Source organism: Rhinoraja longicauda, chromosome 9 (genome assembly GCF_053455715.1).
Source record: "Rhinoraja longicauda isolate Sanriku21f chromosome 9, sRhiLon1.1, whole genome shotgun sequence".
Classification (NCBI taxonomy): domain Eukaryota; kingdom Metazoa; phylum Chordata; class Chondrichthyes; order Rajiformes; family Arhynchobatidae; genus Rhinoraja; species Rhinoraja longicauda.
Window position 1 is genome coordinate 51,422,747 of NC_135961.1, and position 25,169 is coordinate 51,447,915.

The 25,169-nt window shown below is 46.1% G+C and overlaps 1 protein-coding gene across 1 annotated transcript in view; it reads left to right on the plus strand.

Annotated features, from left to right (window-relative positions):
• LOC144597066 (CD109 antigen-like) overlaps window positions 1–25,169 on the plus strand; it is a 118,390-nt gene that overhangs the window by 36,524 nt on the left and 56,697 nt on the right. The window contains exons 11-18 of the mRNA XM_078405980.1: window positions 1,070–1,179; window positions 2,792–3,001; window positions 4,703–4,795; window positions 4,946–5,008; window positions 5,944–6,117; window positions 15,198–15,350; window positions 16,811–16,879; window positions 17,623–17,677. Of these exons, the coding sequence (XP_078262106.1) occupies window positions 1,070–1,179; window positions 2,792–3,001; window positions 4,703–4,795; window positions 4,946–5,008; window positions 5,944–6,117; window positions 15,198–15,350; window positions 16,811–16,879; window positions 17,623–17,677 (927 nt within the window). The remainder of the gene's footprint in view (window positions 1–1,069; window positions 1,180–2,791; window positions 3,002–4,702; window positions 4,796–4,945; window positions 5,009–5,943; window positions 6,118–15,197; window positions 15,351–16,810; window positions 16,880–17,622; window positions 17,678–25,169) is intronic.

A 25,169-nucleotide genomic window follows, 5' to 3' on the forward strand; every position in this document is an offset into this window, starting at 1 on the left:
AATTGACATTAACAATTTGGATTAAATGAATATTCTTTAACTGTTGAAAATATTTCTCCTGTGTGCCTTGATTACGGGCTGGGGGACACTTTCTGAGTAGAGAAGAGTCTTTCCTCCTCTTTTCTTTGTTGTAAGGTTCAGTGAACAGTGACCTGAGAGCCAGAGGACCATTCGATTCATAATGCTGGGAATGCTAGTTGTAAAGATCTTGCCCAGTTAACTGCAATCAGCCCCCCTGTCCAAACCTGCACGGTGGCGCAGCGGTAGAGTTGCTGCCTTACAGCGAATGCAGCGCCGGAGACTCAGGTTCGATCCTGACTACGGGCACCGTCTGTACGGAGTTTGTACGTTCTCCCCGTGACCTGCGTGGGTTTTCTCCGAGATCTTCGGTTTCCTCCCACACTCCAAAGACGTACAGGTATGTAGGTTAATTGACTGGGGAAATGTTAAAAAAAAATTGTCCCTAGTGTGTGTAGGATAGTGTTAATGTGCGGGGATCGCTGGGTGGTGCGGACTCGGTGGGCCGAAGGGCCTGTTTTTAAAGGGCCTGTATTTCTAAATCTAAAACAAATAATAATCTAAATCTAAATGTTTCCATTCCTTCAGGTATCTGATCTTGCTTCACAAGTCATGTTTTAACCCAATTCCTTCAATGGATCTCCATCCACTTTTTCCTTCCTGAAATTTACCTCAGATGCCATGCAATTGACCATAAATTCCAATATCTCTGAATGTTGGTCAGGCTCATTGCCCTCAACAAGGTAGCTTACGTAATTTAAACACATTTAAGGTGTTCTATACGTGCAAAAGCAAACTACTGCAGAGGCTGGAGATCTGAAATGAAAACAGAAATACACAGCAGGTTATCAATGGAGAGAGAAAAACACATCTAGAAATGCGTATGTGTTGAAGAATTGAATTTTACGATCTGATTGCGCTAATTCTTGTTTGAACTGGGTCACTCTGGTAATTTGACTGAACACTTCCAGTCAGAAAACATTGTTTATTGCCTGACTTGTCGAGTGTTTTCAGTATGTTCTGACAGAATCCTTGTACCTTACATCTCAAGGTATGATGCAGAGCACAGCAATAAACATCTCCATTTCACTCTCGAAATATAAGCTGAAGATTCTGGACTATCTGAAAATCTTAAACCCACCTCAGAACTACACAGCATATGTAAGTACTGACTTGGAGAGATGTTTCAGACTGCGTTGGAGCAGGCAGCAAGGGAGATGATTTGGGATGGTAGTTTTCACATGTGGAGATGAAGGGAGGAAGGGGTCAGGCAAGGAGGTAAGGGACATTGTGGGGGACAGGTGGTCTTTCATTGAATGGTGAAATGGAGAGCAACGGTTGCCATGCGGTACAAGGGAGAGGTGGGGGAGTGGAAGAGGCAACATGCAAGTGGGAATTGGGAGGAGAGAGAGATAAAAGGGAAGGAAGGTATGAAGGTATTAGTAAAGGAGGTTGGGAGTGAGGGAGAGATCTCTAACGTGCACATATCAGCCACAAACATGCACCAACCTGCCACATTCCTATTAAATCTTTACACTCTCACTTTAAACCTATGCCCTCTAGTTCTTGATTCCCCAGTCTTGGCGGCACGTTGGCGTAACTACTTCATCTGGAAAATCGTTCATGATACCTGTCATCTGTGTGAAAAAATGTCCTTCATTTTCCGAACAAATCGTTCCCCTCTCACATTAAACCGATGATCCCTACTTCTTGACTCCACTAACCCAGAAAAAAGATTGTACATTCACCCCATCTATAGGATCAAATTTGTTATAAACCTCGTCTGCACATTTTCCAGCTTAATGGCATCTTTCCTATAGCAGGATAACCAAAACTGAACACAACATTCCAAGTGCAGCATCACTAACGTCTTGCACAACTGTAACATAATGTCCTAATGTCTATACTCAATTCCCCGTATAATGAAGGGCAGCATGCTAAAAACCTTCTTCACCATCCTATCTATCTGCGATGCCACTTTCAGGAAACTATATACTTGTATTCCTAGATCCCTCTGCTCTACAACACTCCCTAGGCCCTGTAGTTCACTGTGAGGAACCTGTACTGGTTTTACCTCCCAAAATGCAACACTTCACACATATCTGAATGAAACTCCATTTGCTTTTCCTTGCCCCACTTGCCTAGCTGATCAAGATCCTGCAGTAATTTTTGATAACCATCTTCATTATCTACCATCCCTCCTATTTTACTGTCAAACTTACTAATCATGCATTGTACATTCTTTTCCTGATATGGATAGCTGATATGGATGCCAAACAGCACTGGGACTAGCACGATCCCTGAGACACACCACTAGTTACAGGCTTCTGGTCTGAAAAAGGACCTACCACCACCACAATCTGCATCCTACCAAGATGCCAATTCTGTATCTAGTTCACCAGCTGTCGTTGGATACGATCTAACCTTGCAGAGCAGTCTACCCAGTGGAACCTTATCAAAGACCTTGTGAAGACCCATATGGACAATGTCTATGGCCTTGCCCTCATCAACATTTCACATCACTTCTTCATGAAACAATTACATTTATGAGGCACGGTCTCCCATGTAAAGAACATGTGACTATCCTGCATCAACCCACATCTTAGTTTAGTTTATTGTCACGTGTACTGAGGTACTGTGAAAAGGTTTTTGTGGTGTGCTATCCAGTCAGTGGAAAGACTTTCCAGATGCATTTTCACTTGCTTCTGAGTTTATTGATGGATTAAGCCATCTCGGCTGAAATGGTTTAACTGTTTGTCTTGTACATTTACAGGTCCAGCTGTCACGCTTTGATCACCAAAAACTCTCAGTGCAAGACAGGAAGAACAGCTTCATCGTCCAAATCACACAGGCCAAGAACCCTCTAGCAACCAGTAAAACATCAGGCATATCCTTGAGTACCATCAACATCACTGTTCCAGAGAGCGGGCTAGTTCAAATTCAGTTTCCTTTGCTGCCAAATACTGTCAGCTTATCGATAAAGGTAGGGACTTTCGATAAAGTTCATAAATTATAGGAGTAGAATTAGGCCATTCGGCCCATCGAGTCTGCTCCGCCATTCAATCATGGCTGATCTCTGCCACCTAATCCCATTTTCCTGCCTTCTCCCCATAACCCTTGACACCTGTTCTAATCAATAACTTTTCTATCTCTGCCTTAAAAAAGCTTTCCTCCAACATGCTTGCACACACACACAATGACTCTTAACATTTTACACAGATGCGCTGTAGAAGGTATCCTATCTGGATGTATCACAGTGTGGTTTGGTAACAGTTATGTCCAAGACTGGAGAAAGTTGTGGATGTAGCCCAGTCCATCACAAAAGCCAGCTTCCACCTATCAACTCCATCTACACGACACAATGCCTTGGGGAAGCAGCCAACACAATTAAGGATCATTCCTTCTTCTCCCCTCTCCCATCAGGCAGAAGATAAAAAGCTTGAAAGTCAGTACTAACAAAGTCAGAAGCAGTTTCTTCTCCACTGTTAGTGAACTTTTGAATTGACCTCTCATAAGCTAAGGATCCATTCCCGTTCTCCCAATTTACCTTGCTGCAGCCCTTATACTTTTATTTTACCTGCACTTTCTCTATAACTGTGGCACTATGTTCTTCATTCAGTTTCCTTTCTTTTGTAAACGACCTTGTTTAAAAGAAATACATGTACAGTTTGGTTGTACTCATGTATGGTATGGTTTGGAGAGGGCGCAAAACAATGTTTTTCACTGTACCTCGGTACACTTGAGAATAATAAACCAATACCAATACCATACACATACACATATATACACACCAACTTGCACAATTAAGCATTCACATGCCCATGTATGCACACAAACAAACCACCTCCAACATGCACATATATGTACACTAATTTGCACATACTGGCCACAAACATGCACGTACCTGCCTCATTCCTATTAAATCTTCCACTCTCACCATAAAGCTATGCTCTCAAGCTCTTGATTCCTGACTCATTTGTGGAGCAGCAGTAGAGTTGCTGCCTTACAGTGCCAGAGACCCGGGTTCAATCCTGACTACAGGTGCTGTCTTTGCGGAGTTTATACGTTCTCCCGATGACCTCGTGGATTTTCCCCAGGTACTCCATTTTCCTCCCACACACCAAAGACAGATTATGTGACTTTGGTGAGAATTGTAAATTGTCCCTAGTGTGTAGGATAGTGCTAGTGTACAGGGATGACTGGTCGGTGTGGACTCGGTGGGCCAAAGGGTCTGTTTCCGTGCAGTATCTCTAAACTAAACTAAGCCCCGGGAAAAAAAGACAGTGGGCATTCAATGGTAGATGTGTGTGTTTGGTTCAATGGTCCTTTGTTGTCACCTATGCCCAAGAATAATGTAATTTTTTTGTGGAAATTTACCTTATCTTGACCCCTCATGATTTTATACACCTCTATAAGACGTGGGCATTCCCTCCTTGTACTTTCAAGGACTGCAAGTCAAGGATCACTGGAGGCAATGTTGTTTACTTTGTGCTGAACATTAATTCCCTTAGCAAAGGACCATATGTGCACTTTAGAAGCAGGTGCACATGAAGCTTGGGGTAGATCAGCCATGATCATGTGAATGGTGGGGGGGTTTGGCTTGAAAGGCAAATAGATCGACTGTTGCTCCTCTTTGAGGCAAACATTAAGTGGCTGATTTTGTCCATGATGAACTTCCCAACAGGCAACATTTGAGAGTGCAGTGATCGCAATTGACGTGGGATCAAACCAAAAGGCACCTGCCATCTATCTCCATGTTCTGAGGCCTGTTGTCAAGGTAATGCGATGGGAAATGATGTATAATTGTATCATCTGGAGAAAAAAAAGTGTGCTGCTAATCTTGAGCATCTTAGTTTAATAAATTTTAATACATTTTGTCTTGTTTAAAAGCCTACCTTTTTCATTAATTAGATTTGTCTTTACCTAGGTGGGATCACCATTTGAATTTAGCACTGAGAGGTCTGAGCCATCAAAAGAGTTTACCTACCAGGTAATTTCATTCATAATATATGTAACCCTAAGGAAAAGAAAGATTCATTATATTAAAGCATGCGCCACTTCTTTACAATAAAGTAAATATTTAATGTCTTTAAAGTGTTCTGTCTGTTTCTATACGAGCAGACACCATGCATGATGAGGTTCTGTAAAGTGTCAAGAGGAGAACGATTCATGAATCTTCTTTTAGTGAGGGAGGTTGGATGTTATTTCCAGAAGAGCAATACAATACAATACAATACAATATATCTTTATTGTCGTTGTACAGGGGTACATCGTCTCTCTCTCTCTCGTGAGCGTGCAGTCAGTATCGGTGGTCAGACTTGAACCTGCTTCCCAGGAACGGTGAGGTAGTGGCAATAACTGTAGCTTATCGTGCCGGCCTACCTGGGTTGTTGCTAGAAAGTAGCACAATACTAGGTTAAATGATTGTTTATATTTCTGAAGCCAAGGTATGTTTGGAGCTAAGAAACAAATTGCTGGAGGAACTCAACAGGACAGAGGGCAGTTGTGAAGGGAAAAGGATGATCGAGCCTCTGCATCAGGTCTGTGAGTGTAGAGAGGAGATAGCCAGCATATCCTCACGCCCTCCTCTTTCCCTCCATACTGGGCACCTTCTGCCCAGCATCTCCCTCCTCACCTGACTACATCTGTTCCTGCCAGCCCCTGCCTCACCCAACACCCCCCCCCCCTCACTTCTCTGCTGGATATCTACCCTCTACATTCTCAATCTGATGCGGAGTGTCAACCTGAAATGTTGAACATCCTTTTGCCACCACAGATGGTGCTCAACCTGATAAGTTTCTCCAGTCGTCTGTTTTTTTCTTCAGATTCCAGCATTTATGGTCACATGTTTACTTTTAGAGCAAGTCAATGCCATCGCATGTAATTTTTAACACCATCCCTTCCCCGCCTTGATCCACCTCTCAGGTCACATCAAAAGTTCAAGCGGTAACTATCGGTAAAAGTAACCTGACGAGAGTTCAATTAACTCCGGACATTTCATGGGCACCATTGGCTCACCTCATTGTCTATTATATCAAAGATGGTCTGGTGGTCAGTGATACTCTGGATCTGAATGTGGAAGGCATCTTTGCAAATAAGGTAAGACATTTTACTTGGGCCAAATAAAAAGTAAGGGAGTGATTCTATTGCACTCTTTCCAACCTTGTGTACTGCTTTTGAAGTTGACAGTGCAGCCTCATATAAACTGGAGAAACCAAATACAAATTGGGTTATTGATTTTCAGAGCAGTTGCACTCAGTACACAAGAACGACCCTGAGCTTCCAGTTACCATTCCATTCCCCTCTGACCTCCCTGTCTTTGGCCTCCTATGCTGTTACAACGAGACCCAAGTTAAACACAAGGAACAATACCTCATCTTTCACCTTGGCACATTTCAGCTTGTAACGCTCAATATCAAATTATCCAACTTCAGATAACTTGCTCTTTGATTTGTATCAGGATTGGCCATTTCTTCAACTCCTTTCCTTTTTCTTTGATATCCTTCCCCATCAGATATACTGATCTGCTGGACAAGCACCAGTAGACCAGTCGAGACAACATCAGCCGGACTTCATAACATCAACAATGTATTAAACAGTTGGAGAGCCTTGATTAACCATCCAACGGTGACATCATCTCATAGAAACATAGAAACATAGAAAATAGGTGCAGGAGTAGGCCATTCGGCCCTTCGAGCCCGCACCGCCATTCAATATAATCATGGCCGATCATCCAGCTCAGTAACCTGTACCTGCCTTCTCTCCATACCCCCTGATCCCTTTAGCCACAAGGGCCACATCTAACTCCCTCTTAAATATAGCCAATGAACTGGCCTCAACTACCTTCTGTAGCAGAGAATTCCACAGACTCACCACTCTCTGTGTGAAGAATTTTTTTCTCATCTCGGTCCTAAAAGACTTCCCCCTTATCCTTAAGCTGTGACCCCTGGTTCTGGACTCCCCCAACATCGGGAACAATCTTCCCGCATCTAGCAACAATCTTCCCGCATCTCATCCCATTGCAGGCATCTTCTTTGTTTAGGTTAAGGTTTAGGTTTATCATTGTCATATGTACTGAGGTTCAGTGAAAAGCTTTGCTTTGCGTGCTCTCCCATCAAATCAGACAATAATATGCATGAATACAATCAGGACAAACTTAAGTACAAAAGGTGGATTGTAGGGAAAGATACAGTGCAGAATGTAGTTCTCAGCATTGTAGCGCACTAGTTCTAGAGACAAAGGCCAATGTCTGTAATAAGGTAAAGGTGAATCGGACTGTTCCCTCGCTCATGGAAGGGCTATAACAGACGGGAAGAAGCTGTTCCTGAGTCTAATGGTGCACTTGTTCTGCCCATTGCCTTCATTCATTTTCTCTGCAACCTAGAATAGTTTTTTTTTTCTCCCTTTCTCAATTCATTTGAAGGACCTTTAGCCTGAAAAAAAATAATCGCTTCTCTTTCAACAGAAATTGTCTGACTTGCTGAGATTCCTAGAATTTTCCAATTTAATTGAGTCAAAGTTTATTTTTTGGATGTGGTGGGTTCCGGGCACCGCCATTAGTTCTGTGTTTGCTGTCTGAGGCCCTTTAACTATCTCCATTATTGGCCAGTGCCTTCTCGCCTGAACTTGCTCTTTGTCAATCTGTGGACAAACTCTTCAAACATCGAAGCTGAGCAATTTGTTGATGATCTCAATGAAAGATGTCAGATTCTAGGGGTGGTCTTGCAAAGGTGGACGTGGAGAAAATATCCCCTATTATGAGAGAGTCTAGAAATGAGGATCATGTATAAAATAAAGAACTACCCATTTAAGCCAGTGATAGGCTTTGTAACTCTCTTCCTGAGATGGCAGTCTTTGGATATTTTAAAGGCAGGTAGATAGATTTATTAAAGGGTTGGACACGTTAGAGGCAGGAAACATGTTCCCAATGTTGGGGGAGACCAGAACAAGGGGCCACAGTTTAAGAATAAGGGGTAGGCCATTTAGAACTGAGATGATGAAAAACATTTTTCAGTCAGAGAGTTGTGAATCTGTGGAATTCTCTGCCTCAGAAGGCAGTGGAGGCCAATTCTCTGAATGCATTCAAGAGAGAGCTAGATAGAGCTCTTAAGGATAGCGGAGTCAGGGGGTATGGGGAGAAGGCAGGAACGGGGTATTGATTGAGAATGATCAGCCATGATCACATTGAATGGCTGTGCTGGCTCGAAGGGCCGAATGGCCTCCTCCTGCACCTGTTGTCTATTGTCTATTGCCTATTTGGGATTTTCAAAGGAGGAGGCAGGAATACAGAATTATGGTAACAGTCAGTCACTCACTGAATGGCAGAGGAGGTTAGATGCATGACACTCCAAAGACGTACAGGTATGTAGGTTAATTGGCTGGGCAAATGTAAAAATTGTCCCTAGTGTGTGTAGGATAGTGTTAATGTGCGGGGATCGCTGGGCGGCGCGGACCCGGTGGGCCGAAGGGCCTGTTTAGGCGCTGTATCGCTAAATCTAAATCTAAATCTAAAAAAAATAATGGTCAGTTTACCTAGTATTACCGATAATTTATTGTATTACTATTTCTTGTATATTTGTTGTGCCGTGGCATCAGCGTGCCCGTTAAGCTGCAGCAAGTAAGAATTTCATCGTTCCATTCCTGTGCATCTGATAACACTCTTGCGATGGATTGAATGGATTGAGTGCTCCCACTTTATATGTTACATATTTTGGGCACCACATGATTAAGTTTTATCAAAACAATATTTTGTAAATATGATCCAAGTGGCATGCAAATTATTAAACTACTTGGATAGGGATCTTGGCCAGCATGGACGAGTTATTCTGAACAGTCTGCTTCTGTGTTATGTTAATCTATGCCTTGCCTCTCTGCGGGGTATGTGGTGTATGTCTCCTTGGACCTATTCGGTCACGTTGGCCAGTGGGCAGTGGTTGTTTTGGCGTCACTTGTGCAGCGGCAGATGTTGGAGGGCTGATTCTGAGTTGCTTAGAAACATAGAAACATAGAAAATAGGTGCAGGAGGAGGCCATTTGCCCCTTCGAGCCAGCACCGCCATTCATTGTGATCATGGCTGATCATCCACCATCAGTAACCCATGCCTGCCTTTCCCCCACATCCCTTGATTCCACTAGCTCCTAGAGCTCTATCTAACTCCCTCTTAAATTCATCCAGTGATTTGGCCTCCACTGCCCTCTGTGGCAGAGAATTCCACTAATTCACAACTCTCTGGGTGAAAAAGTTCCTTCTCACCTCAGTTTTAAATGGCCTTATGGCGAGTCCGAGACTTGTAGTTGTAGATGAAGTTTATTGCAACCGCAATACACGAATACAGAATCAAAACAACAAGTCGCAGGACAACCAATATAAACTTACTGTCTTCCTTGAAGACTCAGACGAACTAACTAAATCGGGCGCCAAACGCACCCATGACATCGCTGACCAATCAGCGATGTCCTTCCCTGGACCAATCCCCATGGTCGCGTTCCCACGTGACCTCGCTGGCCAATCCGAGGGTTCGACGACCTAGACCATTCTCCATGGTCGCTACATGACCCCCCCCAGAACCCGAGGTGCGGAACCTAGCTGGGAGTCTGATTTCGCGACCATAACGAGTACGGAGAGGGACAGCCTGAACCACAGGAGCCGGAGGTTCCGGACTTGGTGGGACAGCCGGAACAGGAGGTTCTGGAGGAACTACCGGAACGGGGGGTCCTGGAGGAACTGCCGGAACGGGGGGTCCTGGAGGAACTGCCGGAACGGGGGGTCCTAGGGGGACTGCCGAAACTGGGGGTCCCGGAGGAACTGTCGGAATGGGGGTTTGTGGACTGGGCGGAACTAACGGAGGTCGGCCTCTTCTAGGGGTTTGACCGACCAGGACTGGTTGATCCGGGTCCAAATGGGCAGGTTTGAGCCGGGACACCGAGACGAGCTCTCTCTTGCCGCCCATGTCTAAGGTGAAAGTAGCCGTTCCCTTACGTAAAACCCGAAACGGCCCTTGATAGACCCTCTGCAACGGGGCGCGATGGGCATCTTTACGCAAAAAAACGAACTCACAGTCCTTCAGGGAAGACGGTTCATGTACCATGGGACACCCATGACGTGAAGTCGGCACTGGAGCCAGGGAGCCCACCCGTTCCCGGAGAGCTGCTAACGCTGCTGGGACTGTAGGGAGCAGTGCTGAAGTGTCCGGAAACAGATCTCCAGGTACTCGAAGGGTCGAGCCATATACCAGCTCTGCGGACGACGCACCGAGATCTGGCTTTGGAGCCGTCCGGATGCCCAAAAGAACCCAAGGGAGTTGGTCTACCCAGTCCGGGCCTTCAAGCCTTGCACTGAGGGACGCCTTAAGTTGGCGGTGGAACCTCTCCACGAGACCATTTGCCTGGGGGTGATATGCAGTTGTGGGTTGTAATTTGGACCCGTACAGTTCCGCCAGCGCGGCCCAGAGGGACGAAGTGAACTGTGGTCCTCTGTCAGTTGTAATAACTGCCGGGACCCCGAAACGGGCTACCCAATGAAGGGCCAAAGTCCTAGCACAAGACGCTGACGAGATGTCAGACAATGGGAAAGCCTCTGGCCACCGGGTGAACCGATCCACCACCGTGAGGAGGTGGGTGTAGCCCTGGGAGGAAGGCAAAGGCCCGACCAAATCCACGTGGATGTGAAAAAAACGAAAAGCCGGGACTTCGAAATCCTGTACGGGGGGCTGGACATGGCGCTGGACTTTAGCGGTCTGACAGGGAACGCAGGAACGTGCCCAACCCGCTACCTGTTTCCGTAGGCCATGCCAGACAAACCGAGCTGCTACCAAAGCAGAGGTGGAGCGGATGGACGGGTGCGCCAGCCCATGAATGGCATCGAAAACCCGGCGCTGAAGGGAGGGCGGTACTACCGGCCTGGGGCGAGGAAGAGAAACATCGCACCAGACTTTCGTGCCCTCCGAACCACAAGCTACCTGGGCCAACTTCAATCCCGAAGTGGTGGACTAGTACGTCGAAACGGTATCCGCCAGGAGCTGTGCCTCCGCAAGCTCCTGGGGATCCACTTCGCAGTCCACCGCCGAAATAGGGGGAAAAGCAGGTCTAGACAGGGCGTCAGCAACGGCATTCAGCTTACCCGCAATATGACGGACATCTGTGGTAAATTCTGAGATAGCAGTGAGGTGCCGCTGCTGGCGGGCCGACCATGGGTCAGACAATTTCAAAAAAGCGAATGTTAATGGCTTGTGGTCCGTAAATGCCACAAATGGGCGGCCCTCGAGGAAATACCTGAAATGACGGACAGCTAAATGGAGAGCTAGAAGCTCTCGGTCAAATGCGCTATATTTCAGCTCGGCCGAATTTAGTTGCCGGCTGAAAAACGCTAAAGGCTGCCAACGGCCACCAACCTGCTGCTCCAGAACTCCACCCACCGCCACGTCAGAGGCGTCGACCGTCAGGGCCGTGGGGGCTGAGGGGCTCGGATGGACCAACATGGTGGCGTCTGCCAAGGCTGCCTTAGCTGCCGTAAAAGCCGACTCTGCGGCCGGGGACCACAACAATTCTACTGGATTACCTGCAAGGCATTGGAAAAGCGGGCGCAGGACTCGCGCCGCTGCCGGAACGAATCTATGGTAGAAATTAACCATGCCAACGAACTCCTGCAGCCCTTTTACTGTGGTGGGCCTGGGGAAAGCCCGAATAGCCTCCACCTTCTCTGGCAAAGGGGCAGCGCCGGCAGGGGTAATTCTGTGCCCTAGAAAATCGAGAGCAGGGAGGCCGAATTGACATTTGGAGGGTTGAATAATGAGCCCGTGGTCTTGGAGCCGCTGGAACACGGTCCGCAAATGGGCCTGGTGTTCTTGCACTGAGGGGCTAGCTACCAGGATGTCGTCTAAATAAATAAACACAAAGGGTAAACCCCTGCCCACGCGGTCCATCAGTCGCTGGAAAGCCTGTGCCGCGTTCTTTAAACCGAAAGGCATACGCAACCATTCAAACAACCCGAACGGAGTAATAGTTGCAGTTTTTTGTATGTCCTCCGGTCGCACCGGAATCTGGTGGTATCCTCGCACCAAATCGATTTTGGAAAACACTATCGCTCCTTCCAGTCCAGATGAAAAGTCCTGTAGGTGCGGTATGGGGTAGCGATCAGCCGTGGTGACAGCATTGAGACGCCGATAATCGCCACATGGTCTCCACCCCCCAGATGCCTTGGAGACCATGTGTAACGGCGAGGCCCACGGGCTGTCAGACTGACGAACAATTCCCATTTCCTCCATCTTCCTGAACTCCGCCCGTGCCACCACCAGTTTGTCTGGCGGTAGTCTCCTGGCCCGAGCGAAAACGGGAGGGCCTTCGGTGCGGATGTGATGGACCACACCGTGCTTAGCTGAAGGCGCGTCGAAACGTTGGACGAGCAGCTCTGGGAACTCTGCCAGAATCGCAGCATACGAGTCGGGGGCCGCGACGACGGCCTGGACAGTAGGGCTGGGCGAGGAGGCGATTGCCGGAGCGACGTGCTCGTCTTCAGCAGCGGGTCGGAGGTCGTTACCGCGGACATCAGGAACCAGTGAAAAAGCCCAGAGAAAATCTGCGCCCAGGATCGCTTGTTTGACGTCGGCTATGATGAATGGCCATTCGTACGTGCGTAGGCCTAACACAAGGGACATCTTCCGTGTGCCGAAAGTGCGAATTGGGCTGCCATTAACCGCGATGAGGGTGGGACCTGTCTTACCCGATCTGGTTTCGAGGTCGGTCGGCGGCACTATGCTGACAATGGCTCCGGTGTCCACCAAAAATTCTGTGTCCGTGAATCGATCATGGACATAGAGGCGCCGGTTCTGGCCAATCGTAACTGCCCCTATGTACGATCGGCCGAGGCATTTCCCGCGAAGGTACAAGGCAAGCGGCAGTTGCGGGATTCGTTACCCCATCGTAGGTGATAATAGCACCAGCCGCGCTTGTGCGGATCTTTTTGGCGGGCTTTCGGAGAATTGGCGGGAGACGTGGCGCCATCTTGTCGTCGCTGTGGCGTGGTCACCGATGTCGAGACTTTGTTGATGGAATCCCCTGCCTTGTTTTTTCCTGCTATGAGCGCGTCCGCTTTCGCTGCATATGCTTCAGGGTCCTTAAAAGAACAATCCGTAAGCAGCAATCGGACATCCTCGGGGAGTTTTTCGCGGAATGCCTGCTCAAACATCGGGCAATCCGTATGCTCACCGGCTAGCACCATCATTTCGGCCATGAGGACGGAAGGCAGTTTGTCTCCAAGCTCCGGTAGGTGCAGAAGTTTTGCCGCACCACCATGCTTTTTTAACCCGAAGGTCCGCAGTAATACCTTCTTCATGGTTTCATACTTGTCTTCCGCAGGTGAATTTATTATGAACCGCATCACGCGCTTGGTTGTGTCCGGCGATAGTGCGCTGACGAGGTAGAAATACTTCGTGGAATCATCCGACACCTTCTTTATATGGAATTGGGCCTCGGCGTGGATAAACCAAGCTTGCGGTGCGTACGTCCAAAATAACGGAAGATGAACGTCCGCCGCGCTTGACTCCGGTGTGCCCTGCTCAGTCATCGTCAACGAGGCGTCGGGTTTTTCTCAGTCGGTGATCGTCCAGATCACGTTCGGGGTCACCAATATGGCGAGTCCGAGACTTGTAGTTGTAGATGAAGTTTATTGCAACCGCAATACACGAATACAGAATCAAAACAACAAGTCGCAGGACAACCAATATAAACTTACTGTCTTCCTTGAAGACTCAGACGAACTAACTAAATCGGGCGCCAAACGCACCCATGACATCGCTGACCAATCAGCGATGTCCTTCCCTGGACCAATCCCCATGGTCGCGTTCCCACGTGACCTCGCTGGCCAATCCGAGGGTTCGACGACCTAGACCATTCTCCATGGTCGCTACAGCCTCCCCTTTATTCTGCGTGTGGGCCCTGGACTTATTAAAGTGGACTAGTCTGTGACCATTGAGTACAATGTAGATCCTGCGTAACGTAGGTGCTCACCTATTACTTGCTCCACATGCTCCACTCCCGATGAGATGATGACCGAGTCCCTCCTGTCTTTTTCAGCCTTCGCCCTCCATCACAACATCCTGGCTTTAATACTCTGACCCAATCCATAGGTTTGTTCTCTCTCCCATGACTCAGGACTGACCTCTCCTCCCCAAATTGGGCTGAGTCAGCTTACCATCAACCTTGTAACTGTGACTTATTTGATTTCCTTCAACAGTTCTGCAGAGGCAGAACTTGCAAAAGAAAGACTTTGTGTGTGCTCCCTTTGGGTAAGGCTGATTCTATTAGTTTCTCTCCACCATTGAATTGGCAATGCCATCCACATATTGCTTGCAAACACATTGCCTCTTAAGTTGCTTCACATTACCTCATAAAGACATTGGTTTCAGGTGAGAGGGGAAACATTTAATGACCTAAGGGGCAACCTTTTCACACAGAGGGTGGTACGTAAATGGAACGAGCTGCCAGAGGAAGTGATTGAGACAGGCACAATAAGAACATTTAAAATACATTTGGACAGGTACATGTATAGGAAAGGTTTAGAAAGATATGGATCCGACGTGGGCAAATGGGACTGGACATCTTGGTTGGCATTGACCAGTCAGGCAGAAGGGTCTTTTTCTGTTCTCTCTTTCGATGCACTGAAGAACTTCTGCTCCATAGATTCGTTACACCACAGGCTCATTGATCCAGTGCTGATTCTCAGCAAGAGCAATCCTCCCAGACCCATTCTTCTGCTGTTTACCTTGTAGCCCTGCTACCAATATCACGGGATTTTCCTCTCTTGAATCAAAGGCAGCATTCAATAGCTGCAGTTTCTGCATCAGCGTCGATTCTTATCCGTGATTCCTTTTTCCTTTTACTTGGCTGTTCCCACTTTCCCTCTCAGATGTCTCATTTACGCTGAGAATGCAGAGCATTAAGTTCTGGAATATCCGAACTGTGCTTGTCCATAGTATCTCAACATCTGGATGTTGAAAACATTCTTGTTTTGCATTTCGTCAAGCTATTGGCCCCAGGGCCAAAATCTCCTTTACTTTGATTATGTTATCTGATTATGCTCCCAGCCAAGTATTTTGGGACACTTTAACTATGTTAGGGTCACAATATAAGTGCAAGCTGCTGTCGCTGATAAATTAACCATTTGCTTGGTCTTGACTAATGCAGGTTTCATTATCCTGGAGTAAAGATCAGACCAAGCCAGCTGACAATGTCTCTCTCAGTGTTTCCACCAATGAGGTTAACTCTTTTATTGGGCTGTTGGTGGTGGACAAGAAAGCCCAGCTTCTCAAAGGAGGAAATGACATCACAGAGGAAATGGTAAGTCCTGATTGCAAAGTTCTTGTCTCTACATCGGTGTGACCAAGTGGAGACTAGGGGACCACTTCACCAAACTCTTGCACTCTGTCTATCCCAGCAAGCAGAAGCTCTCGGGTGCAAGCCATTTCAATTCCCCTTCTCATTCCTATACCAACCTGGCTGTGCTTGGCCTCCACTACAGCCCGAGTGAGGCCACACACACACCTCCCCGTTTTCATCCATCCCTATAGTTCTACATTTCACTCCCCACCTTCCTTCCTTATCAAATTCCAGCAACTGCAGCCCTTTTGTCTTCACCATTTATCACATCCAGACTTGGTTACTATTTCCACTCATCTCACCCCCCCCCCTCCCCACCTGATTCATCTGTCAGGCAATCCCTCCTTACCTGGATCAACCTATCATTTATCAGCTCTTGCCCCACTCCTTCCCCTCACTTCTTTCTATCACCTATCTCCCTTCTACTCCAATCTGAAGAAGGGTCCTGACCAAGAACATTGTCTGTCCATTTTCCTCCACAGATGGTGCCTGACCGGCTGAGTTCCTTCAGCAGTTTGTTGTCTCATTTTCTTGTCAGTCCAGTGTGGATCAACTATCTGCTGTCAAACTCAACTGCCTTTTTATTCCACAGTGGAATGAAAACCTAGAGGATTCTACATTGAGCAGAGGATTAAATGTTATTGGGTGAATTCCCAAGGCTTAGTTTATTGAAAGAGCTTCCCGTTGATATATGCATGCAGGCTTCCTATTGGTCAGCTTTGGGTAAATGTACATCAGACGAGGAAGTTAGAATAGGAAGAAAAACAGAAGCAGATAAGAAAAGCTCCCCATTTACCCCAGAATGATCAAGGACGCACAACTATAGAGTTTGAAAGTGACACAATGGCACAACTAGTAGAACCACTGCTTCACAGTTCCAACAGTTGGGTACCATACTGACGTCCGGTACTTTCTGCGTGGAGTTTGCAGGTTCTCCCTGTAACTATCTGGTTTTCTTCTGAGTTCTCCGCTTTCCTCCCGCACCCCAAAGATGTGCAGGTTGGGAGCATAATTGGCTGCTGTAAATTGCCCCCAGTGTCCAGCTGAGTGGTAGAATCTAGGGAGAGAGTGGGGTTGATGAGAATGTGCAAAAAATTGAAATTGGGGTTAATCTAGCATTAGTGCAAATGGGTGATTGAAGCTCAGCATGGACTTGGTGGGATGAAGTGTGTGTTTCCATGCTGTAAGTCTGTAGCTGAAAGTGAGAGAGTGCAGGAACTGGGAATCGATCTGCCAGTCCTGAAACTGGGAGTGGCCTTTGTTGACGAGTTAGGATTTTCTTGGGATATGCTGCATATTTTTAGACCCAGAACAGCTCTGTGATATTGGACTGGTCCAAAGGGGAGCTGAAGGTGTGAGGTATCTTGATCCTTGCATGAGAATAAGTTGCCTTGACCTGTTTTGATCCCTTCCAATTGCAGGTTAATCAGGCATTGAAAGCTACTGTTGAAGAATATGTAGCAGAAGATACGAAAGACAATGTATTTCAGGTATTGCATAGCATTGATAATAACCGGAGGAGGGGAAGGGGTGGGGGAGGTGGAAAAGTAAATTGAAGGGAAAAATCGTGGAAATGCTCAGCAGGTCAGGCAGTGTTTTGGAGAATGAAAGAGAGTTAATGCTTCGGGTCAATGGCCTCATCAGAAATGTTGGAAGAGCACATGAAGGGGCATTGACTCTGGAGAGGAGGTTGTGAAGGAACCCATAAAAAAAGCGAGGGAAACTAGCAGACAGGTGGGTGTAGGAGTCAGGGTAGGAGGCATGGTGGGGGTGGGTAAGTGTACATGAGGTGGGTGGAGGAGCAGAGAGAGTGCGGGAGAGGAGGTGTGAGATGATGAAGGAGGTTGGAGCTAGATGAGGAAGGTGGAGGGTTATGGAGGGATGGGAGGAAGGAGGGAGATGGGAGGAGGACAAGGATGAGGTGAGGAGTGCTGGCATAGGGGAAGTGAGAAAATGCACAGGGAGGAGGGTGGAGTAGGAGTTGAGAGATGTATAAGCATGAAGGAGAGATAGAGGGGCAGGAGAGGAGGGCACGGAGGGAGGAGGTGTACCGGAAAGGAGGGAGGAAGGGCGGATGAGCAGAAGACTTCAAACTATTTGGGACAATATTACCAGCTACTTCAAATTTAGTGTTCTGCCCCAACCATTACCGGTCCTTATCCTGAAGAGTGTTGAGTTCAGAGAAGTACCCATTGAATCAAATGTTGAAGTGTTTTTGATATTTTGTTAACAGAGCATCGGTCTAATGGTGTTAACAGATGCTTATTTTCCACCATCTGAGCCAATATGTAAGTATGAATTCATAACTATTTGATTTACAGCCCTGGTTATTGGGAAATTGGGATTCTTGGGAAAAGTGGATAAAGATGTCCTATACCCAAGAAGCTGAGTTTGGTAGTTTCAAGGCCGGTGAAGTTGTGGTATCAGTCAAAGAATGGTTACAACATTGGACAAAGCCATTTGGTCCATTGACTCTGTAAAAGCAATCAAGATAGTCCATCCTCCTACACGCTCCCCCCTGCCCTGTAAATTATTTTCCTTCAGATACTTATCCAACTCCCATTTGAACACTACAATTGAGTTTGAGTCTGCACCTACCCACATGTTGTGTTCCAGATTTTGATCATCTCCCCGTGACCTGCGTGGGTTTTCTCCGAGATCTTTGGTTTCCTCCCACACTCCAAAGACATACAGGTATGTAGGTTAATTGGCTGGGCAAATGTAAAAAATTGTCCCTAGTGCGTGTAGGATAGTGTTAATGTGCGAGGATCGCTGGGTGGCGTGGACCCGGTGGGCCGAAGGGCCTGTTCCCGCGCTGTATCTCTAAATCTAAAAAAAATCACTCGCTGCTCAAAAAATATATATTTCTGCCCAACCCCTTTGATTCTCATGCCAATTCCCTTCATCCCATGTTCAAGAGTTCTTGATCCTTCCACCAATGAGAACAAATTCCCTCTCTCTCTACTCTGCTACCCTTCATATTTTTAAATACTTTATGATTGGACGTAAATGCAGATGGGTTGGTTAGTAAGTTTGCGAACAACACCAAAATTGGTGAAGATGCAGACATTGGAGAAGGTTGTTAAAGTACACTGCAGAATATAGATCAGGGACAGAAATCGGTGAAGAAGTAGCAGAGGGAGTTTAATCCGAGCAAGTGTGAGGTGTTGCACTTCTGGGGCTTGAATGTAAGGAGAAATATCATATCATATATCATATCATATACAGCCGGAAACAGGCCTTTTCGGCCCACCAAGTCCGTGCCGCCCAGCGATCCCCGCACATTAACACTATCCTACACCCACTAGGGACAATTTTACCTTTACCCAGCCAATTAACCTACATACCTGTACGTCTTTGGAGTGTGGGAGGAAACCGAAGATCTCGGAGAAAACCCACGCAGGTCACGGGGAGAACGTACAAACTCCTTACAGTGCAGCACCCGTAGTCAGGATCGAACCTGAGTCTCCGGCGTCCTTAACAGCATTGGTGTACAGAGCGATCTTGAGGTCCAAGTCCATAGCTCCCTGAAAGGGGCAACTCAAGTTACAAGAATGGAAAAAAAAAGGCTTGCCTTCATCGATTGAAGCATTGAATATAAGGGTCAGAAAATCATGTTGTAGCTTAAGAAAATAACTGCAGATGCTGGTACAAATCGAAGGTATTTATTCACAAAGTGCTGGAGTAACTCAACAGGTCAGGCAGCATCTCAGGAGAGAAGGAATGGGTGACGTTTCGGGTCGAGACCCTTCTTCAGACTGACAGACAGTTTAGCTTTGTAGGAGAAAATTATAATATAAGAAAATAACTGCAGATGCTGGTACAAATCGAAGGTATTTATTCACAAAGTGCTGGAGTAACTCAGCAGGTCGGGCAGCATCTCGGGAGAGAAGGAATGGGTGATGTTTCGGGTCGAGACCCTTCTCCAGTCTGAAGAAGGGTCTCGACCCGAAACGTCACCCATTCCTTCTCTCCCAAGATGCTGCCCAACCTGCTGAGTGTAAGGGGTTTCTGCGCCGAGCTTTTGCCCGACCTAAGGTCCCCGTGCCTTGCTCTGATCCCTTGACCAGGCCGCGCACACTGGTTCCCCGTGAGTGGTTCGACCCACTCACCCCCTACGGTTCTAGACACTGGACTTAGATGCAGGAGCGTTGATAGTGCAGAAAAATTCAACCAGACCAGATTTGAAGACCAGGGTTTAAATGGAAAAGGCTTTTATTTAGCGCTTGGGGCTATTGTCCATGAATACTTATACAGTTCTATAAGACATGTCTATAAAACACATACCGAATCACATGAATACTTATAACTATGAATCATAAAACACACACAGTTCTACAAGACATATACACGACTGTAAGATGGGGAACGTACGACACATCGCAAAATTGACCAACACACATTCCTTTACACACCCACGTTTATTCAAGCCACCCTCCCCTCTACACTAAACTATGTCCAGGATATGCAGATTTGGGGTACATGCTCACCATGGGGCTATCACTGGGGTTACTGGCTGTTCGTGCTGCAGTATTTCTTCTCGAGTTGCGTGCCTGTTCCTCTCTCTTGCATCCGTTTTCTTGCCTGCTTGCGTTCCTTGCAGGTTTTCTTCTTAAATTTAAAACCCAAAAGTCCTGGCCAGTTATACTATTCTGACCCGTCCTATCTCCCGCCAGATCTTGGAATCTCTTTGTTTAAAAAGATATGTATGAGTTTTCTCTCTGATCTGCGCTTATGTCCGGGGATACCGGGGATGGCCAGACGGTGTTAATTGGTATTTAGTTGCGAGGTGATGGGTTTAACTGGTTTCCCATCACCTACCAGGTAGTTTTCTATGGGCTATTGTGCCCCCTTAACGAGATTAACTGTGTAGGTCGGCTTGGGGCATTGTGAGTATGCTGATGTCAGCGCCCCAGTGTCTGGACTTTGACCTGGTTTCGCAGGTTTCTGCATGGCCAATATCCATCCATTGTTCTAGCCGTGGCTTTGCAGAAACCTAGAGACTGGGCTGTAAGGTTTTTACTTTTGTGGCTGGTCACGAGGTCCTGCAGCCATCTTAGGACCCACAGATTGTGACATCCCTTGGTAAACTGACCGCAGCCTTTCTCCGCTATCAGCCCCAGTCTCCCGTTTAAAATGTCCAAACTGCAGCTCTTTGGTTTGGTGTTGTTTTCAGAATGAGGGAAAACTTCTCAAATCTTACATGAGTTACTCTAGCACTTTGTGAATAAATAGCTTTGTAGGAGTTTGGTTAGGCTAAATGTTATGTATTGCATGCAGATCTGGCTGCGCGATCACAGGAAGGAAGTGGAGGCTTTGGAGAGAGTGCAGAAGATGTATACCAAAATGCTGCCTAGATTAGAGGGTATTAGCAGTAAGGAGAGGTTGGACAAACTTGGATTGTTTTCTCTGGGGTGTTGAAGGCTGAAGGGAGATCTGATGGAAGCATATCAAATAACGACAGGAAGAGAATCGACAATTAGAACCTTTTACCCAGGGCGGAAATATGAAAGATTAGAGGGCATAGCTTTAAGGTGAGAGGGGCAAAATTTAAAGGAGGTGATGACGTACAAATTATCAATGTCATACAATTTTTTACACAGGGAGGGTGGGTGCCTGGAATACGATACCAGGGGTGGTGGTGGAATTTAAGAGTTTTTTTGTTTAGGCACATGAATATGCAGGGTATTGCGGGATATGGATTACGTTCAGGCAGTTGAAATTAATTTAATTAGGCAACATGTTCAGCAAGGACATTGTGGGCTGGCCTATTCCTGCGCTGTACTATTCTACGTTCTATGTTCTATCCCATTGTACTCCTTCTTTTGGAAGGAGGGTATCCCCAATCTCCAAAAAACTCTCATTTTTCTCAACACATGACACCCAAAACTGTGCATCGCAGTTTAGTTTGGTTTAGTTTAGAGATACAGCATGGAAACAGGTCATCCGGCCCACCGAGTCCACACCGACCAGCGATCCCTGCACATTAACACTATCCTACACACACTAGGGACAAGTTACATTTTTGCACCAAGCCAATTAACCTACAAACCTGTACATCTTTGGCGTGTGGGAGGAAACTGAAGATCTCGGAGAAAACTACGCAGGTCACGGGGACAACGTACAAACTTTGAAGACAAAAGCACCTGTAGTCAGGATCGAACCAGGGTCTATGGCACTGTAAGGCAGCAGCTCTACTTCTACGCCACCGTGCCACTGCAGCTTTCTCATAAAAGCTTTCAAAACTTCATATACCTCATCTTTACACTCTGCGATTGGCGTCCCCTTATTGCGACGCCCTGGTTGTAGACATACAAACGAGGGAAAGCATCAACACAGCATGGGTGATCGTCACAGGCTCGTCACATCTTTCCATCCAGTTCATCTTCACGGTGCATTGCACCAGGAAGGCTGAAAATATCATGAAAGATGTCTGCCACCCTGGTAGAAGATACATGAGCTTGAATGCTCGAATATCCGGACTTAAAAACCATTTCTTCCCCATTGCTATCCAATCCTGAACCAATCACCATTTTCACACCCCCTTCACGGAGGCGTTGTCATGTATTCTTACTTCTTAACTCTACCTAAATCGGTTACTCCGTTATTGTACTCTAATATTCTTTTTGCACTACTTTGATTTTGCACCAAGATAAGGCTGGAGGAGATTAAGCGAAGCAAGTATGAAGTTCAATACAAAAGAGAAGTTTGAAGCTGTTCCATTGAGTCTTTGCGTGACCATGAAGACAGTCAATTATCATTGGTGTTTTATGATGGACATGTTTCAAATTGAATGCAGTTCCCTCGGGGTTTTGATTCCCATAAATTAAATAATAAATATTTTTTCCCCTGCGGAATTGAATAGGTTTCAAAGGTTTTAATTCCCTCTGGTGCCACAGTGGTAAATTGGGACTGTTAGTGTCTACCCAATTTTCAGTCACTAATCCTTTTACTTTAGATCACTGCATGGTAAGTAGAAATTAAAGCCTCCTGTCTGTCTCCATAAATAAGTAAACACAGCTGGTGCCTTTGTGTAAAAACCTCAGCTTCCAAGAGAAGGCCAGTGTTTGGCTTTTTCACGATACTGAGAATAATGGTTCAAGTCGAGTTTAGATCAAATTATACATGGTCTGTGGGGGAAAGAATGAGCTCAATGTCATTTTTTTTGGTTTGGTGCAATTCATGTATGACAGTGACTTTTTAAAAATGCTATATGGTTTTAGAAAAGTCCTTGAGGTCTTTTTGATTGGGGTTTCAGCTATCAAAGAAAATTCCAACTGGGACGATCCTTAAAGCTTTCAGTCTCCCCATGTGATATTAGAAGTGATCCAATGTGATATTAGACGTGTCATTAAATTGAGGTCTCATCTGCTCTCACCTGTGGATGTAAAAGATTCCACTGAGCTACGTGGAAGAACAGTATGGGACCCATCAGCACACTGACCATGAGCACACAATGGGAGAATGAAAAGCAAGATGTGCTGATAGATGTGATGGAGTGGTGAGAGGAAGCTCATAAACCTCACCGTTGACCAATGGATCAAATCCCCTGTTTCTGATTAAATTAACAGTGGCATCTTAACATTATTTAATGGTTTGTGGACTTTTTAAACAAAGGATGGCTTACTTGTCTCGTAAAGGCTTGGCTTGAGATTTCATCTCAAAGGCTTGGTCACATAATCTGAACCTATCCTCCAAAGCAGGAGAGGGAAAGGACTCTTCTGTCAGAAGTGCCTACGCTCGGAACAAATGTAATGTTTTCTCTTTCAGAAGAATGTTAACAACGCAGTGATATTATTTTGTTAATATCCTATCCCATGCTTGATCGCTCTGTCAGCAACACCAAAACAATTGTCTGATCATTATTATGTTTCTATGTATGGGAGCCTACTATGCACAAATGAATTACAACATTTTCTGACAATACAACAGGAATTACACTTCAGATTGCAATATTTTATTGGCCATGAAATGTCATGAGATTGTAAAAAAGTATTTTAGAACTACTAAATCTTTTTTCCTTACTTGTTCTTGGGAAATTATTTTCTACAGAATTTTCCATGACTTTCACTTTATCCGCTGTCAAAGGTTTACACTGTTACCAATATGCTGACGCAGAGAAGTAAGAGACTTGATTTGGTACACAGTCCCATCTGGTGGGGAATTGTTTGACAATAGACAATAGGTGCAGGAGTAGGCCATTCGGTCCTTCGAGCCAGCACCACAATTCAATGTGATCATGGCTGATCATTCTCAATCAGTACCCCGTTCCTGCGTTCTCCCCATACCCCCTGACTCCACTATCCTTAAGAGCTCTATCTAGCTCTCTCTTGAATGCATTCAGAGAATTGGCCACCACTGCCCTCTGAGGCAGAGAATTCCACAGATTCACAACTCTCTGACTGAAAAAGTTTTTACTCATCTCCATTCTAAATGGCCTACCCCTTATTCTTAAACTGTGGCCCCTGGTTCTGGACTCCCCCAACATTGGGAACATGTTTCTTGCCTCTAACGTGTCCAACCCCTTAATAATCTTATATGTTTCGATAAGATCCCCTCTCATCCTTCTGAATTCCAGTGTATACAAGCCTTGTCGCTCCAGTCTTTCAACATATGACAGTCCCGCCATTCCGGGAATTAACCTAGTAAACCTACGCTGCACGCCCTCAATAGCACAAATATCCTTCCTCAAATTTGGAGACGAAAACTGCACACAGTACTCCAGGTGTGGTCTCACTAGGGCTTTGTACAACTGCAGAAGGACCTCTTTGCTCCTATACTCAACTCCTCTTGTTATGAAGGCCAACATTCCGTTGGCTTTCTTCACTGCCTGCTGTACCTGCATGCTTCCTTTCAGTGACTGATGCACTAGGTCACCCAGATCTCGTTGTACGTCCCCTTTTCCAAACTTGACACCATTCAGATAATAATCTGCCTTCCTATTCTTACCACCAAAGTGGATAACCTCACACTTATCCACATTAAACTGCATCTGCCATGCATCCGCCCACTCACACAACCTGTCCAATTCACCCTGCAACCTCAAAGCATCTTCCTCATAGTTCACACTACCACCCAGCTTTGTATCATCTGCAAATTTGCTAATGGTACTTTTAATCCCTTCATCCAAGTCATTAATGTATATTGTAAATAGCTGCGGTCCCAGCACCGAGCCTTGCGGTACCCCACTAGTCACTACCTGCCATTCTGAAAGGGACCCATTTATCCCCACTCTTTTCTTTCTGTCTGTCAACCAATTTTCTATACATGTCAGTACCTTACCCCCAATACCATGTGCTCTAATTTTGCCCAGTAATCTCCTATGTGGGACCTTGTCGAAGGCTTTCTGAAAGTCAAGGTACACCACATCCACCGGCTCCCCCCTGTCAATTTTCCTAGTTACATCCTCAAAAAATTGCAGAAGATTAGTCAAGCATGATTTCCCCTTCGTAAATCCATGCTGACTCGGAACGATCCTGTTACTGCTATCCAAATGCTCCGCAATCTCGTCTTTTATAATTGACTTCAGCATCTTCCCCACCACTGATGTCAGACTAACAGGTCTATAATTACCCGTTTTCTCTCTCCCTCCTTTCTTAAAAAGTGGGATAACATTAGCTACCCTCCAATCCACAGGAGCTGATCCTGAATCTATAGAACATTAGAAAATGATTACCATTGCGTCCACAATTTCTAGAGCCATCTCCTTAAGTACCCTGGGATGTAGACCATCAGGCCCTGGGGATTTATCAGCCTTCAGTCCCATCTGTCCTTCCCAGT